This window comes from Oncorhynchus masou, chromosome 18 (assembly GCF_036934945.1).
Source record: "Oncorhynchus masou masou isolate Uvic2021 chromosome 18, UVic_Omas_1.1, whole genome shotgun sequence".
NCBI classification, from domain to species: Eukaryota; Metazoa; Chordata; class Actinopteri; order Salmoniformes; family Salmonidae; genus Oncorhynchus; species Oncorhynchus masou.
The window spans coordinates 52,221,918-52,241,190 of record NC_088229.1 but is presented as its reverse complement, the minus strand read 5'-3'; the positions used below and the strand labels follow the sequence as shown (position 1 = coordinate 52,241,190).

The 19,273-nt window shown below is 45.6% G+C and overlaps 1 protein-coding gene across 1 annotated transcript in view; it reads left to right on the top strand.

The window, feature by feature from the left end:
- The window catches only part of lrp2b (low density lipoprotein receptor-related protein 2b), a 108,594-nt gene that overhangs the window by 69,922 nt on the left and 19,399 nt on the right, over window positions 1-19,273 (top strand). The window contains 12 exon segments of the mRNA XM_064923650.1: window positions 985-1,137; window positions 1,834-2,004; window positions 2,544-2,767; window positions 3,085-3,262; window positions 3,607-3,803; window positions 4,070-4,315; window positions 4,546-4,674; window positions 4,891-5,010; window positions 14,024-14,140; window positions 14,271-14,387; window positions 14,595-14,732; window positions 18,065-18,187. Coding sequence (XP_064779722.1) covers window positions 985-1,137; window positions 1,834-2,004; window positions 2,544-2,767; window positions 3,085-3,262; window positions 3,607-3,803; window positions 4,070-4,315; window positions 4,546-4,674; window positions 4,891-5,010; window positions 14,024-14,140; window positions 14,271-14,387; window positions 14,595-14,732; window positions 18,065-18,187 — 1,913 coding nt within the window.

Here is a 19,273-nt window from a genome sequence, read left to right as displayed (position 1 = left end):
GTTGGGACAAGGTTTAGATGTTGCTGTGCTGTGCCTTTTTTTCTCTACACATAGTGTTGTGTGTTCCTTCCAAACAACTCAACTGTAGTTTCATCTGTCCACAGAATATTTTGCCAACATCCAGGTGCTCTTTTGCGAACCTCGGACGTGCAGTAATGTTTTTTTTTGGACAGCAGTGGCTTCTTCCATGGTGTCCTCCCATGAACACCATACTTGCTTAGTTTTTTACATATAGTAGACTCGTCAACAGAGAAGTTAGCATGTTCCAGAGATTTCTGTAAGTCTTTAGCTGACACTCTATGATTCTTCTTAACCTCATTGAACATTCTGCGCTGTGCTCTTGCAGTCATCTTTGCGGGACGGCCACTCCTAGGGAGAGTAGCAACAGTGCTGAACTTTCTCCATTTGTACATCATTTGTTTTACCATGGACTGATGAACATTTAATGTTTTTAGAGATACTTTGGTAACCATTTTCAGCTTTATGGAAGTTAACAATTCTTAATCTTAGGTCTTTGAGATCTCTTTTGTTCAATGCATGGTTCACATCAGTCAATGCTTCTTGTGAATAGCAAACTCACATTTTGTGAGCGTTTTTATAGGGCAGGGCAGCTCTAACCAACATCTCCAACCTTGTCTCATTGATTGGACTCCAGGTTAGCGGACTCCTGACTCCAATGAGCTTTTGGAGAAGTCATTAGCCTAGGGGTTCACATACTTTTTCCAACCTACACTGTGACAGTTTAAATGATGTATTCAATATAGACAAGAAAAATGCAATCATTTGTGTGTTATTAGTTTAAGCACACTGTGTTCATCTATGGTTGTGACTTAGATGAAGATCAGATCAAATTTTAGGACCAATTTATGCTGAAATCCAGGTAATTCCAAAGGGTTCACATACGTTTTCTTGCCACTGTATGATATTGTATCTATGCACATGTCCACAGTCTTTCTTGTATGTTTATGTGTGTGTATCCCAAAGGAAGCTCTACTGGGTAGACGGTTACTACGGTTCTCTCCACGTGTCAGAGCTGGATGGTCGTTTCCAGAAGAAGTTGCTGAGTGGCTGCGTGGGACCTAACGCCACCTACTGCTTTGTCCGGCCCCGTGCCGTAGCCGTCAACCCCAAATATGGGTACTAACCAGTGGAGGCTGCTGAGGGGAGCACGGCTCATAATAATGGCTGGAACAGAGCAAATGGCATGGCATCAAACACATGGGAACCATGTTTTTGATGTATTTCAAATCAAATCAAGTTTTATTAGTCACATGCGCCGAATACAACAGGTGGAGACCTTAGTCAAATGCTTACTTACGAGCCCCTAACCAACAACGCAGTTATAAAAAAAAATATGAATAAGAAATAAAAGTAACAAGTAATTAAAGAGTGGCAGTAAAATAACAATAGCGAGACTATATACAGGTGGGGACCGGTACAGGATTAATGTGCGGGGGCACCGGTGAGTTGAGGTAATATATACTGTATAGAAGTCCTGCATGGCAGGAAGCTTGGCCCCAGTTGATACCATTCCACCTATTCTGCTCCAGCTATTACCACAAGCCTGTTCTCCCCAATTTAGGTGCCACCAACCTCCTGTGGTACTGACATGCACATGCACGCGCATACACACAAACATACTAGGTCCCACACATCCCTACCTGCACGATAGAGGAAGAGTGGCCATTCTTAATTAATGGCAGATATTGAGGCATTTTTCGATAATCATGACATCTTTGATATATTATTGAGTAATACCAGTTAACAAATTACATCACATTTTTTGTTCCCTTTTTTAAAATTTACTCTCCATTTGATTCTCTCTGCCTGCAGCTGGCTGTATTGGACAGACTGGGGGGACACCGCCTACATTGGCAGGGTTGGTATGGATGGTACCAACGCCACTGCCCTCATCACCACCAAGCTGGAGTGGCCCAGTGCCCTGACCATTGACTACACCACCAACAAGATCTTCTTCGCCGACTCCCACCTCAATTTCCTAGAGTGAGACATCAACACAACGCTGTCTTCAGAAATGAACTTAATAATTCACTCTTAATACTTTTCTCTGTAGTACTATCGGGCTTTATCATGAAAGTGTCGTAGGGTACAAAAATAAGGCATTATGACCCCATCACATCTATGCCTTGAATATCAGGGTTGAATGAGATCATTTTCAGTTGAAGAAATAAAACACTGAGGATAAGTAGGTAAGAAAACCCCTGGTAGAGAAAAGGCAGGAGGAATGGAGGAAAAAACTCTTTAGTTAGGAAGAAAGCAGGGAGCCCGGCCCCATCCTTCTCAAGCTTGCCTGTTTGAAGACCAGAGATCAAAGAGGTCAGACAGGAGTTACCCTGCGGAACTTTACGTTGATATACATTTTCTTTGTTTATTTGGATCCCCATTGAGCTGTTACAGTCGGAACTGCTATTCTTCTTGGTGTGCACAAAAAAAATATTTAAAAAAGACAAGAACAAAATAAAGACAACAGAACAGTAGAGTTAAAGTGTATGCCCTCTCTCTAACTCTCTAACTCTCTAAAGTTTTGCTGATATGGACGGGGAGAACCGCCACCGGGCCATAGCAGGCTCCCTGCCTCACCCCTTTGCCGTCACCCTGTTTGAAGACTGGGTCTACTGGACTGACTGGAACACCCACACCGTTGAGAAGGCCCACAAGTACACTGGCACCGGCCGCGTCGTCATGGGCAACAACACACACCGGCCAAACGACATCCATGTATACCATCCCTACAGGCAGCCTCGCAGTATGTATAGTACTGTGCCCTTTGACCCTTTGGAATTCCCATACATTGCTTGCTTAATTTTCATTTGTATACACTACTGTTGTACTTGTCTTTCCTGCACTCATATTTGTATTTTCTTACTGGCCCTGATTTTGCAGATAGCAGCTTATTTAAAATATATATTTTTACTTGCAATGACTTTGATATGTGGTTGTTTTCCTCTACCCTAGTTGAATGCACTTACTGGATAACAGCATTTGCTAAATGGCTTGAATGTCCATTGGGACAATATTATTAGCTTTCCACCATTCTTATGGCTGCTGATTGGTGTTTCCTAGGCGATAACCCTTGTGCAACACACCACCTAACCTGTAGCCACCTGTGTCTGATTGGTCCTGGCGGGACCAGCGCTACGTGTGAGTGTCCAGACCACTTCATTGGCCTCTCCGTGGGCTTCAAGATCCAGTGTGTGGCCGACTGTTCCAGCACCCAGTTCCGCTGCGGAGACAACGAGAAGTCAGTCTGAATTTATGTCACTTATGTCACTTATCAGGAATATTTGTTTTCCATGTAGTAGAATTTGAATCAGGTTTTTTTTGGATCAGATACTGACACAACCGTACAATTTAGGGCTTTTCACAATACCGAGCTGAGCCAAACTAAGCTGCACTAAGCTTGCTTGAAAAGGACAATGTGAAATATTTGAGCAAGCACAGTTTGGTTTGGTGAGTGTGGAAAAGGGTATTTGGATCCATGTGACTATTTGCTTGATAACTTGTGTGGTTGCACAGTTGTCTAAATTCATTAAGTGAGTGAGTTAACTCTTCACTCTCCCTACACCTCTCCTTCTCATCCCCTAGGTGTGTCTCCATCTGGTGGAAGTGTGATGGTCAGTCCGACTGTGGTGACGGGTCCGACGAACCCCTCACCTGCCCGCCCCGCTACTGTCCAATCGGTCAGTTCCAGTGCCAGGATGGGAACTGCACTTATCCTGGCTTCCTGTGTGACGGACACGCTGACTGCCATGACAATTCAGATGAGGACGCTGCCCTCTGCAGTACGAAAACCCTATTCCACCTATTTGTACCACACCACTTCCATCCCACCATTCTACTTGCGTCAGAAACCCACAGTGTGATTGTTCAACTGCTCTCGTTGCTCTATCTTTCTGTTGTAGTGTCTTTAATAGCGATTACGAACAAACCTTGGGGGGGGGGGGGGGACCTTCTCTCTTCTCTGTGCCTTCTCTGATCCCTCAAGATAAACTAAAACTTTCAGAGATGTGGCCTTAGAATCAAAACACCCAATCCTTCAATCCCCTAGGTGACCACAGGTGTGCAGAAAATCAGTTCCAGTGTAAGAACAAGCAGTGCATCCCTGTGTCACTGCACTGTGACGGCATCATCGACTGTTCTGATGGGAGTGACGAGGAACCTGATGGCTGTGCCCAGAAGACATGCCGACCGGGCCAGTTCACGTGCGCAAACGGAGTGTGTATCCCGCCCAACTATGTGTGTGACGCTCAGAACGACTGCGGAGATGGATCCGATGAGCCCTACGAGATCTGCAGTGAGTTTGCTATGTTTGTATAAGTCTGGATTTTTTCGTTCGGTGCTAATTTTGAATTTATGTTTTATGAACCGAAACAGTGGCACTTATGGGATCAGGAGAGAATTGGGCTCCGTCATCTGCATAGTGCTTAATAAATCAATAAACAAACACTGTCTTGCAGAAACACTCACTGTGTCCATCTTTTTTCTCTATCTATCCCTTCATCCCTTTGTCTCCTCCCTCTGTAGTGGGGCCAGAATATAACTGCGACGAGCTCACAGAGTTCTCCTGTAAGACCAACTACCGCTGTATCCCCACCTGGGCCGTGTGCGATGGCTTCAATGACTGCATCGACAACACTGATGAGCAGAACTGTGGTGTGTGTGTGTGTGTGTGTGTGTGTGTGTATGCTTGTGATATAAGGGCAAAGTTACATTGTCTGAATATGGATACAGAAAATGTATAGCAGGCTACCAATCACATTTCTGTAAGCTCCGGGTCCTGCTTTTTCCTTACATTTCACTAAATAACTTCAAATAGATCATTTCAAACTATTTGACCCATCATTAACCTGACCCCTGACCTATTCACAGAGGCGTTGACCTGTGACCCCCTGGGAGACTTCCGTTGTGATAACCACCGCTGTGTGCCCATCCGCTGGAAGTGTGACGGCAGCAACGACTGTGGTGACGGCTCTGATGAGAGGGACTGCGGTGAGTAGAGGTCAACTTCATAACCATCTAATAGGGATCAAGTTCGTAGCCCTCTCATACGGTTCAACTCTGTAGCCCTCCTAATGGAATTCAACTCCATAGCCATCTAACAGGGTTCAAAGAAATGATGCAAAAAAGGTGGGAAACAAGTCAGACTGCTCAGCTGATTTAGTTTACATACTGTCATTTGAGAAATGCTGTGACTAAACTTTAAAAAATAAATTATATTACCAAAACAAGATAAACAACATCAACAATGGGAAAACAATTGAGCACCTGTTACGTCCGTCGTCGGAATGAGACCAAAGCGCAGCACTGGGCTATACAGTAACAGTGCAAAAACAAGATCCCACAAACTCCAGTGGAAAACAGGCTGCCTAAGTATGATTCCCAATCAGAGACAACGATAGACAGTTGCCTCTGATTGGGAACCATACCCAGCCAACAAAGAAATAGAAAACTAGAATGCCCACCCAAATCACACCCTGACCTCACCAAATAGAGAAATAAACAGGCTCTCTAAGGTCAGGGTGTGACAGCACCTTACATTTGGTTTTCTGCCCATAATATAATGACTCCATCGTTCATTGAAGTTGATGGATAATTTATAACCAAACTTTTTGATAAAGACAATCGTTAGCAGACTGTACTGTTACCCCTATTTGCCATGCCTTTAACCAAAGCCTAAAGGAGTGTGTGTCCACAGTTATGGAAGGAAGCTAAAGTAATTCCACTATCTAAAAATAGTAAAGCACCCTTTGCTGGCTCTAACAGCCGCCCAATCAGTTTGATGCCTGTTCTTAGTAATCTAATGGAGAGAATTGTGTTTGAACAATACAAAACTTTTTTTTTTTACAAAATAGCAAACTACTGACTTCCAGCATGCATATAGGGAAGGGCACTCAACTTGTACTGCACTGACTCAAATTAATGTATAATAAGATGATAGTTGAAGCTGTATTGTTAGATTTCAGTGCAGCCTTTGATGTTATTGATCATCATTTGTTTTTTTTAAACTCACTTGTTATGGCTTTACATCACTTGCCATCACATGGTTGGAGAGTTACTTACGGAACCCAGAGAGTATTCTTCAATGGAAGATTCTCTAACATCAGATATGTACAGTGCGGTAACCCGAAGGTACACCAGCAACTGTGGAAGGTAGATTAAAACAATCTACCAGCCACTCAGATTTTTACCTGCCCAAATATATCAAGAATAAGAATATGCATATCCTTGCTTCAGGTCCTGAGCTACAGGCAGTTAGAGTTGGGTATGTCATTTTAGGTGAAAATTGAAAATGGCACTATCCTCATGGTGTTATAATTGAAAAAGTTGAAGAAGCTTGAGCTCCTAGGAGTAACATTGGATGGTCAATTGTCATGGTCAAGTCATATTGACAAAATGATTGTGAAGATGGGGGGAGGTACAGTATGTCTGTTATAAAAATGTGTTTTTGACACAGATCAACTGTACATGTTGTTCAGGTTTTGACCTTGTCCCATCTTGATTACTGTCTGGCAATATGGTCATTTGCAGCAAAGATAGACTCAGCAAAGCTGCAGCTGTCTCAAAACAAACCAGCACACCTTGCTCTTAACTGCACAAACATAACTAACATCAACAACAAGCATGATAGTCTTTCATGGTTGCGGGTTGAGGCGAAGTTGACTACATTACTTCTTGTATTTTTAAGATTTTTTTGTGTATTGAAAATGCCTAAACACTTGTGTAATATATTTGCATACACTTCAAACAGACGCCACTATGGGTTTCTTCACGGTACCGGTAACCAAAAACAGATTTAAAGTGTCGCTCAGTTATGTATAGAGCCATGTCATTGTGCATGGAATGCTCTGCCACCAGAGGGTACTCAGGCAAAAAGCGAGATTAGCTTTAAAAAAACATCTTGTATGACATCCTCTCCTCTTTCTAAAGATCTGATTTAACTGTACTGTATATAAGAATATGAATATATGAAGTGTGTAAATAGTATTTTTGTTGTGTCATGTATATTGTTGGGGGCGGGGCGCACCTGGGAAAGGGGTCCTCATTGCTCGGGACCAGTGACGTCCTGGGTTTTGACCACAACATGGCAAAGGCTGTCCTCACGTGCCATCTCTTCAATAGGTTCACGTAAATCTGTTGGGGTTTCTGTCTCCCTGGCTACGGTAAGCGGTAATTTACAGGTCCCAGCTTTTCTGTCACCCCGTATGGCCTGTGCCATATTGCCAGAAACGTACTTTCTGCGGTGGGGATTAAAACTAGAACTTTGTCACCGTCATGGAACTCTCGGTGCTGGGTACCCCGATTGTAGGCTTGGGCGCACTGTGCCTTCTCCATATGTTCCCTTACCATTGGCCCACTCCTCCTTGGCAAGATCCAGTATGCTGCGTGGATTCCTCCCGTAGAGGAGTTCAAAAGGGGAAAACCCAGTGGAGGCCTGGGGCACTTCTCGGATCGAGAACATTAGGTAGGGTAGTAGCTGGTCCCAGTTGTTCCCGTCCTGCTCGATGACCTTCCACAGCATTTGTTTGAGTCCATCCATCTGTGGATGAAAGACTGAGGTCCGAATCTGCCTTAGCTGTAGGAGAGCACACAAATATTACATTAGTCAGGACATGAACTCGGTACCTTGGTCGGTCAGGATGTTGTTCGGGATGCCCAGCCGGCTAAAGAGGTGGAATAGTTTCCGGGCGATTCCCTTGGAGACTGCTACCCATAGGGGAATGGGCCTCGGGATATCGGGTGGCATAATCTACTATTACCAAGATGTACCATGGCGATGCATTCAAATGGCACTCCGATGATCGGTAGGGGAACCAGCAGTTCCCGGAAAGGTGCATTTGGGGCGGTGATTTGACACTCCAGGCAGCTGCGACAATAGTCTTCCATGGCCCACCTCATCACGGGCCAGTGGAACTGGGCAGCGATCCGTTCCCGCGTCTTCTCCATTTCCAGGTGCGCCCCCAACAAACGAGTGTAGACCAGCTGAAGAACGGTTCCGTCGTACCGGCGGGGCAGCAACAGCGCCTCTCAAAGATCCCCCTGTTCGTACGACAACTGATACAACAGGTTATTTTTTATTTGGAAATGAGGGTATCGCCAGTCACTCACCCCCGGAAGAAGCTGGCCATCCACCGCTATCACTTGAGCTGCGGCGGCTGTCAAGTTCGGATCCTCCCACTGGGCGGTCCCAAACTGTTCCCTCGGGGCTCAGGGCAGGTGTCTTGATGGGTTCCTCGAAATCAAAGAGGGGAAGCATGGGCTCTTCCTCCGGTTGTTCACCAGGTGAGGTTGGTTCCGGCGCCCCCTCGGACTCCGGGTCCGTAAACACAGGATTGGCAAATGCTTGCTTCCGGGCGGCGCAGGTGACAGTCCCTCCCCGCTGTTGTCTGTCGCTGGCTCTGACTCTTTTTTTCCCAGCTCATGCCTCCGCAGTGCCACGAACAGCGGACAATCTCGTCCCACAACTCAAGTACGGCACACACCACCATTTGGCAGCTACTTTGTGGCATCACGATGGTGGCCTCCCCAGTCGAATACCACTTGGTGTCGCCATGGACATAGGAGACAGACATCTCCTCACCATGGTCGGCCGGATGGACCAGCACACGCGTTTGTACGAGCGTTTACCACACTCACGGAATCCAACAGAGTGTGGGTGTCATGACCGTCAACTTTCACCATGACCATAGGTGCTGGTGGTTCACTGTGGGCCCTACAGGAGGTGATGTAGTTTACTGCGTGGCCCGGCTCATCTCCGGGGCCCGCTGATGTCATCGACTCTTCTCGAACCCGGCAATTCCATGCAAGGTGTCCCCGGGCCCCACACTCAAAATACCTCCTTTGGTCTTGCTCAACCCGGGATTGTCGGCGGTGGGTCGATTCTCCCCTGGCTCCTTCCGCGTGTCTGCAGTCCTTTAGCATGGCTGACTTCCGGATTGGGAGTACGTAGTGGGGTTGTCCTTCCGCCCCCCCCTGATCGCTCACGGACTCGGTCTGCCTCCCCTTCAGCAGGTCCTCTGTATTCTGGTGTGTCTCCCAAGAGGTTCTCCAAGGTCTGGGGCACGCGTAGGCTCACTGTCCTCTTCATGTCGTGAGGTAGTGCCCGTAAGAAGAGATCCATGACCACTTTGTCGATAACGGGGAGGGTGGCTATGTCAGTTGGGAGAAATGCCCTGGTGATGCGCAGTAGGTCGCTCATCTGGGCACAGGGGAAGCTTCGCCCATGAACCTCCAGTCATAGAACAGTTGGGCCCGACAGTGCCAGGCTGTACCCGTAGCAGCTGAGTACCTCGCCCTTGAGACCATCGTAGTTAGCCGTCTATTTAGTGTTGAGGTCATGATACGCCTTTTGGGCATCTCGGGACAGGAACGGGGACAGCAGACTCGCCCACTTCACGTTGGGCCATCTGTCAAGGAGTGCTGTCCGTTCGAACGTACAGAGGTAGGTCTCGATGTCATCATCCTCCGTTAGGTTAATTAAAAACTGATTGGGCTGCGTTTCTCCTTGCAGCTTCCTGACTTCCTCAAGCAGGCAGATATTCTGTAGACGCTGTTCTTCCAGCATTCGTTTCTGAATGTCCTCTTGGGCCCGAATGAACTGAGCTATCAACTCGTCCATGCTGATACTACGTAAACGTCAACCTTGGTCTGACCACATTGTCAAATGCCTGCATTCTCCATCACTTGTGGCAGACCAGGGTTTTGGATCTAGATGTTTACACAGATCAGACATGGACACAAGTGTGATACCTCAATTTCAAGAGTGTTTATTTAAAACTATAACGAAAAATAAAAGAGATGGGTCTCCTCCAGGACACCTCTTCTGGGTAACCATCTTCTGGGCTCTGGGGAATGCTGTCTCCTCTGCGGTGGAACACCGAGGCCCTCGGTTCTAGCAGACCATGAGGACGTCTATCCTGTAGCAACCGCTCACTACATCCAAACCTCCCATGTGCTGGCCTCCTGGCAGCTTTATGGGCCCCATACGGGTGGTGAGCAATCAGCCCCTTGATTACTCACAAGCCTCAATCAGTCCCAATTAGTCCTGGCCAGAGGATCCGTCGAGACCTGGTACGTCCAGCAGAAGGAGCCACTGCCGTTGGATGTAGACTCTGTCTGTCACCTTCGACAAGTCTCCCCCTGGTGGCTTGTACACAATACGCCACAATGGAGTCGCCTCTTCACTGTTGGTGTTGAGACTGGTGTTTTGCGGGAACTATTGAATGAAGCTGTTGTGATGCGTCTTTCTCAAACTTATCCTCTTGCTCAGTTGTGAACCGGGGCCTCCTACTCTTTCTATTTTCAGTTAGAGACAGTTTGCGCTGTTCTGTGAAGGGATGAGTCCACAGCATTGTACGAGATCTTCAGTTTCTTGTCAATTCCTCGCATTGAATAGCCTTAATTTGAAAGAAACATACAGGAACATACAGGAACTCAAATCCTTCTGTTCACCTGATTTAGAATTCCTCACAATCAAATATAGACCGCATTACCTACCAAGAGAATTCTCTTCGATTATAATCACAGCCGTATATATCCCCCCCCAAGCAGACACATCGATGGCTCTGAACGAACTCTATTTAACTCTTTGCAAACTGGAAACCATTTATCCGGAGGCTGCATTCATCGTTGTTGGGGATTTTAACAAGGCTAATCTGAAAACAAGACTCCCTAAATTTTATCAGCATATCGATTGCGCAACCAGGGGCGGAAAAACCTTGGATCACTGTTACTCTAACTTCCGCGACGCATATAAGGCCCTGCCCCGCCCCCTTTCGGAAAAGCTGACCACAACTCCATTTTGCTGATACCTGCCTACAGACAAAAGCTAAAAAAGAAGCTCCCACGCTGAGGTCTGTCCAACGCTGGTCCGACCAAGCTGACTCCACACTCCAAGACTGCTTCCATCACGTGGACTGGGACATGTTTCGTATTGCGTCAAATAACAACATTGACGAATACGCTGATTCGGTGTGCGAGTTCATTAGAATGTGCGTTGAAGATGTCGTTCCCATAGCAACGATTAAAACATTCCCTAACCAGAAACCTTGGATTGATGGCAGCATTCGTGTGAAACTGAAAGCACGAACCACTGCTTTCAATCAGGGCAAGGTGTCTGGCAACATGACTGAATACAAACAATGCAGCTATTCCCTCCGTAAGGCTATCAAACAAGCTAAGCGTCAGTACAGAGACAAAGTAGAATCCCAATTCAACGGATCAGACACAAGAGGCATGTGGCAGGGTCTACAGTCAATCACGGACTACAGGAAGAAATCCATCCCAGTCGCGGACCAGGATGTCTTGCTCCCAGGCAGACTAAATAACTTTTTTGCCCGCTTTGAGGACAATACAGTGCCACTGACACTGCTTGCAACGGAAAAATGCGGTCTCTCCTTCACTGCAGCCGAGGTGATCATCATCAAGTTTGCGGACGACACAACAGTGGTAGGCTTGATTACCAACAACGACGAGGCGGCCTACAGGGAGGAGGTGAGGGCCCTCGGAGTGTGGTGTCAGGAAAATAACCTCACACTCAACGTCAACAAAACTAAGGAGATGATTGTGGACTTCAGGAAACAGCAGAGGGAACACCCCCCTATCCACATCGATGGAACAGTAGTGGAGAGAGTAGCAAGTTTTAAGTTCCTCGGCATACACATCACAGACAAACTGAATTGGTCCACTCACACAGACAGCATCGTGAAGAAGGCGCAGCAGCGCCTCTTCAACCTCAGGAGGCTGAAGAAATTCGGCTTGTCACCAAAAGCACTCACAAACTTCTACAGAGGCACAATCGAGAGCATCCTGGCGGGCTGTATCACCGCCTGGTACGGCAACTGCTCCGCCCTCAACCGTAAGGCTCTCCAGAGGGTAGTGAGGTCTGCACAACGCATCATCGGGGGCAAACTACCTGCCCTCCAGGACACCTACACCACCCGATGTTACAGGAAGGCCATAAAGATCATCAAGGACATCTACCACCCGAGCCACTGCCTGTTCACCCCGCTATCATCCAGAAGGCGAGGTCAGTACAGGTGCATCAAAGCTGGGACCGAGAGACTGAAAAACAGCTATCTCAAGGCCATCAGACTGTTAAACAGCCACCACTAACATTGAGTGGCTGCTGCCTACACACTGACACTGACTCAACTCCAGCCACTTTAATAATGGGAATTGATGGGAAATGTTGTAAATATATCACTAGCCACTTTAAACAATGCTACCTTATATAATGTTACTTACCCTACATTATTCATCTCATATGCATACCTATATACTGTACTCTATATCATCGACTGCATCCCTAGGTAATACATATATCACTAGCCACTTTAACTATGCCACTTTGTTTACATATTCATCTCACATGTATATACTGTACTCGATACCATCTACTGTATCTTGCCTATGCTGCTCTGTACCATCACTCACTCATATATCCTTATGTACATATTCTTTATCCCCTTACACTGTGTATAAGACAGTAGATTAGGAATTGTTAGTTAGATTACTTGTTGGTTATTACTGCATTGTCGGAACTAGAAGCACAAGCATTTCGCTACACTCGCATTAACATCTGCTAACCATGTGTATGTGACAAATACAATTTGATTTGATTTGATTTGATTTCCCAGAACAAGAATAAACTGACAAGTTTCAGAAGAAAGTTCTGTTTCTGGCCATTTTGAGCCTATAATCTAACCCACAAATGCTGATGCACCAGATACTCAACTAGTCTAAAGAAGGACAGTTTTATTGCTTCTTTAATCAGGACAACAGTTTTCAGCTGTGCTAGCATAATTACAAATGGGTTTTCTAATGATCAATTAGCCTTTTAAAATGATACATTTGGATTAGCTAACAACGTGCCATTGGAATACAGGAGTGATTGTTGCTGATAATGGGCCTCTGTAGATATTCCATAACTTGTTTTTATTTTATATTTTAAAATCAGCCGTTTCCAGCTACAATAGTCATTTACAACATTAACAATGTGTTTCTGATCAATTTGATGTTATTTATTTATTTTTTACCCCCTTTTTCTCCCCAATTGGTAGTAGTTACAGTCTTGTCCCATCGCTGCAACTCAGGAGAGGCGAAGGTTGACAGCCATGCGTCCTCCGAAACACAACCACTAAGCCGCACAGCTTCTTAACACAACGCACATCCAACCCAGAAGCCAGCCACACCAATGTGTCAGAGGAAACACCTGGCGACCTGGTCAGCGTGCACTGCGCACGGCCCTCCACAGGAGTCGCTGGTGCGCGATGAGACAAGGATATCCCTGCCAGCCAAACCCTCCCTAACCCGGACGACGCTGGGCCAATTGTGCGTTGCCCCATGGACCCCCCGGTCACGGCCCGGTTGCGACAGAGCCTGGGCTCGAACCCAGAATCTTTTAGACCACTGCGCCTTCCGGGAAGCCAATTTGATGTTATTTTCATGGACAAATAATGTGCTTTTCTTAAACAAAAATAATGATATTTCTAAGCGACCCCACACTATTGTGTGTGTGTGTGTGTGTGTGTGTGTGCGCGCGCGCATGCGAGCTATACGCCGGGAGTCAGAAAGCATGAAGTCTAGGTGTGCCTAATGATGAGGCGCAGGTGTGCGTAATGAAGGTTGCCAGGTGTGCATAATGATGGGTTACCAGGACAGGTGGTTAGCAAACCGGCGACATCGAGCACCGGAGCAGGAGTAGACGTGACAATATAACTCTTATTTTTTCATGTTTTTTTTATTGTAATATCTGATGTTGTTTTTGTCTATTACTGTTCTGTATTTTGTATGTATTTTTACATTTTATGTGGACCCCAAGAAGAGAAGCTGCTGCATGTGCAGAAGCTAATGGGGATCCTAATTAAATAAACGCCATAACCATCTAATAGGTTTCAACTCCGTAACCATCAAGTAGAGTTCCCCTCCGTTACCATATAATCCTTCAAAATAGAGTGTAAAGAGAAAAACAGTGAAGAGTTTATGTGTGTGTGTTCATTCACAGTGCCAAGGCCATGCTCGGAGAGCGAGTATCGCTGTGACAACCAGCAGTGCATACCTGGAAACTGGGTGTGTGACCATGACAACGACTGTGGGGACAACTCAGACGAGCGCGACTGTGGTGAGATGGACCACTATATCTCTTCTCTCCTCTCTCTTCTCCCACTTTCTTGCTCTCTTTTCTCTCATTCTACATGTCTCTCTCACATATACACACTCACCTGGTCACTCTACCTTCCTCTCACACACAGAGTTGAAGACATGTCGTCCAGGGTATTTCCAGTGTCTGTCGGGTCACTGTATCCCCGCCGCTCTTCAATGTGACGGACGACCAGACTGCTTGGACATCTCTGACGAGAGCTCCTGTCGTAAGTCTCTACAAGAGGAACTGTTTCAATTAGCGAGCCATTTCACTACCCCAAGGCTAGCCGTTTCGGTATATTGCTTAACCAATGCTAGCCATTTCTCTACACCTTTACCAGCCATTTTGCTACACCAATGCTAGCCATTTCGCTATTTAAAAAAAATGGTATGCAAATACATCTCTCATTCCCTACCTTTTCCCCAAACCATAGCGACCCGTTACCCAGGGGGCCGCTGGTGTCCCAACCACCAGTTCCAGTGTGCGAACAAGCTGTGTGTGTATGAGAACTGGGTGTGTGACGGCAACGACGACTGTGGAGACCACTCCGACGAGGAGCTCATCTTATGTAGTAAGACACACACACATGCAAGTACTCCCTAACACACACACACACACACACACACACACACACACAAAACTCTCTAAGATGATGGCATTTATTTGGTTATGTCTTCTGGTCTCCTTTTCATGGCAGACTACTTAAAGGGCAATTCCACCACTTTTCAACCGCCTATTCATTATCTCCAGCACCATACCCGTGTCTACATAATATGTACATATAATGTGAAAACGGCACATTTCTACTTTCTTTGGATAAAAATATAAAAAGAAAGGACATTAAGTCGTACTCTATGACATCATCGAGTAGGATTAGAAGTTTAAAAAAAAAAGATTTTCAAAACCTGCAAAGAGTTTTGTTCCCCTTGTCATTGTGAATCTCAAAGTGTTTTAAAATCACTGATTTTAAAATGTTTTTACTTTTGATAACGTCATCAAATGGCACTTTTAAAGAACAGCAGTAAAATAACAATAGTGAGACTATATACAGGGGGGCACTGATACAGAGTCAATGTGAGGGGGCACCGGTTAGTTGAGGTAGTATGTACATATAAGTAGAGTTATTAAAGTGACAATGCATAGATGACAACAGAGAGAAGCAGTGGAGTAAAAAGGGGGAGGCAATGCAAATAGTCTGGGTAGCCATTTGACTAGATGTTCAGGAGTCTTATGGCTTGGCTTATGGCTTATGGCTTAGAAGCTGTTTAGAAGCCTCTTGGACCTAGCCATGGCGCTCCGGTACTGCTTGCCGTGCGGTAGCAGAGAGAACAGTCTATGACTAGGGTGGCTGGAGTCTTTGACAATTTTTAGGGCCTTCCTCTGACCTCACCTGGTTAGAGGTCCTGGATGGCAGGAAGCTTGGCCCCAGTGATGTACTGGGCCGTACGCACTACCCTCTGTAGTGCCTTGCGGTTGGAGGCTGAAAAGTTGCCATTACCAGGTAGGATGCTCTCGATGTTGCAGCTGTAGAACCTTTTGAGGATCTGAGGACCCATGCCAAATCTTTTCAGTCTCCTGAGGGGGAGTGCCCTCTTCTGACAGTCTTCGTGACTGTCTTGGTGTGCTTGGACCATGTTAGTTTGTTGGTGATGTGGACACCAAGGAACTTGAAGCTCTCAACATGCTCGACTACAGCCACGTCGATGAGAATGGGGGCGTGCTCGGTTCCTCCCTTTCCTGTAAGTCCACAATCATCTCCTTTGTCTTGATCATGTTGAGGGAGGGGTTGTTGTCCTTGCACCACACAGCCAGGTCTCTGACCTCCTCCCTATAGGCTGTTTTGTAGTTGTCTGTGATCAGGCCTACCACTGTTGTGTCATTGGCAAATTTAATGACAGTGTAGTGTTGGAGTCGTGCCTGGCCGTGCAGTCATGAGTGAACAGGAAGTACAGGAGGGGACTGAGCACGTTCCCCTGAGGGGCCCCTGTGTTGAGTATCAGCGTGGCAGATGGGTTGTTACCTACCCTTACCACCTGGGGATGGCCCAAATCCAGGATCCAGTTGCAGAGGGAGGTGTTTAGTCCCAGGGGCCTTAGCTTATTGATGAGCTCTGAGTGCACTATGGTGTTGAACGCTGAGCTGTAGTCAATGAATAGCATTCTCACATAGGTTTTCCTTTTGTCCAGGTGGGAAAGGGCAGTGTGGAGTGCAATAGAGATTGCATCATCTGTGGATCTGTTGGGGCTGTATGCAAATTGGAGTGGGTCTAGGGTTTTTGGGATGATGGTGTTGATGTGAGCCATGACCAGCTAGTGCTAGGGGTCGGTAGTCATTTAGGCAGGTTAACTTAGTGTTCTTGGGCACAGGGACCATGGTGGTCTGCTTAAAACATGTTGGTATTACAGACTCGGACAGGGAGAGGTTGAAAATGTCAGTGAGGACACTTGCCAGTTGGTCAGCGCATGCTCGCAGTATACGTCCTGGTAATCTGTCTGGCCCAGCAGCCTTGTGAATGTTGACCTGTTTAAAGGTCTTTACTCACATCGGCTGCTGAGAGCGTGATCACACAGTCGTTCTGAACAGCTGGTGCTCTCATGCCTTTCAGTGTTATTTGCCTTGAAACAAACATAGAAGTAGTTTAGCTTGTCTGGTAGGCTCGTGTCACTGGGCAGCTCTTGGCTGTGCTTCCCTTTTGTAGTCTGTAATGGTTTTGCAAGCCCTGCCACATACGACAAGCGTCCGAGCCGGTGTAGTACGATATGGTCTTAGTCCTGTATTAACGCTTTGCCTGTTTGATGGTTTGTCGGAGGACATAGCGGGATTTCTTATAAGCTTCCGGTTTAGAGTCCTGCTCCTTGAAATCAGCTGCTCTATCCTTTAGCTCAGTGCGGATGTTGCCATAATCCATGGCTTCTGGTTGGGGTATGTATGTACGTTCACTGTGGGGACAACGTCATCGATGCACTTATTGATGAAGCCAGTGACTGATGTGGTGTACTCCTCATTGCCATCGTAAGAATCCTGGAACATATTCCAGTCTGTGCTAGCAAAACTGTCTTGTAGCTTAGCATTTGCTTCATCTGACCACTTTTTGGATTGACTAACTAATGTGCCCCCGCACATTGACTCGTACCGGTATCCCTTGTATATACTCTCGTTATTGTTATTTTACTGCTGCTCTTTAATTACTTGTTCCTTTTATTTCTTATTTGTATTTTTTTGTAACTGCATTGTTGGTTAGGGGCTTGTAAGTAAGCGTTTCACTGTATTTGGCGCATGTGACTAATAACATTTGATTTGAAACTAATATGCGTTTGCCAGCCGAAAATAAGGCCCTCAGTATATTAATTGTTGTTTTTTTCAGTCATTTTCGCTCAACTTTATCAAGGCTGTCAATGATTTCAGACCCCACTGTATGTATTTGAATATTTATATTTTTAACACACAAAAACATTTGATTAATGAAATATTTAATCAGTCGTCTGATGGGATGATGATGCACTCTTTGCAAACGGAGGGAATCTAATTTGATTGGTCCCCTACTCACGGCTGAAACCCTTCATTCATTATAATTGGAACTATCCCGGAGATTGCCTGCTCCGGAGCAGGTTAGTTCTGAAGGATTCATTGCCATACAAATTTAACTGCCTTAAAGGTGTGCCACTTTCGTGTCATCGGTTATCCCGAGTTGACCAAATTTACCGCGCTAAATCCTCAAGCCAAATTCGTAGTATAGGGCTCAGGGCAACCAATAATACTGTAGAAATACAGTCGTGTGTGTGTGTGTGTGTGTGTGTGTGTGTGTGTGTGTGTGTGTGTGTGTGTGTGTGTGTGTGTGTGTGTGTGTGTGTTTGTTTGTCAAATTAATTAATACCCATTTCCTCCTTTGGTGTTGTTTGCCAGTGAACATCACCTGTGAGATGCCATCGAGGTTCCGCTGCGCCAACGGCTACTGCATCTACTCTGGGAATCTGTGTAACCAGAAGGACGACTGTGGGGACGGAAGTGATGAGAAGGAGGACCTCTGTAAGCAACGCACCCCCAACGCAACATTTGTGAATGCTGCCATAATGCAATATGTTGTGGAGGTTAGGTTCAATAAACACAGAAATAATGCAACCTGTAGTGATGTTTAGTGAAGTGAACATAGCCCTCGTGCAACATATTGGGGGTTTATCTAGGTTTAGTTAAAACAGCCCTTATGACTTATTTGCCCTTATGCAAATAGTATTATGATTATGTTTGCGTGAACGTATCCCTAACCCAAATATTCATTAGGTCAAGGTTCAGTGAACACAGCCCTTATATTTGAAAATGTATTGCAATATGCACTGAGTGTAAAAAACATTAGGAACACCTTCTTAATATTGAGTTTAATCCACTGTTGCCCCCAGAACAGACTCAATTTGTTGGGCTGTGAACTACAAGGTGTCGAAAGCTTACCACAGGGATGCTTCCCAAAGTTGTGGCAAGTTGGCTAGATGTCCTTTGGGTAGTGGACCATTCTTGATACACACAGGAAACTTGAACATGAAAGACCTAGCAGCGTTGCAGTTCTTGGAGCAATCAAAACCTAAGCGCCTGGTACCAAATTCCATACCCCGTTCAAAGGCACTTAAATCTTTTGTCTTGCCCATTCACCCTCTGAATTGCACACATACACAATCCATGTCTCAATTGTCTCAAAAATCCTTCTTTAACCTGTCTCCTCCCCTTCATCTAAACTGATTGAAGTGTAATGAACAGGTGACATCAATAAGGGATCATAGCTTTCACTTGGATTCAGCTGGTCATGTCATGGAAAGCGCATGTTTTGTACGCTCAGTGTACTTTTTCCAATGCAATCTTCCCGAACATTCCATGGATAATGACTTTGTTAGGTTACCCTCTATGTTAAAGTGCAGATGGAGGGGCACTCAGTGACTTAATCTCAAATTAAGGGTGAAAGGCAAGAGGGGCAGCATTTATCACTATTGAAATAACAATATTAGAGATAAATCAAAAGTAGTTATTTGTTTCATTGTTGTACAATCCGGCATAAAAATCAATCTAGGCAAATTATTTTTAGACGAAATTGCTGTTATGAATTTGGGTAGTTTTGTAATATTTTTG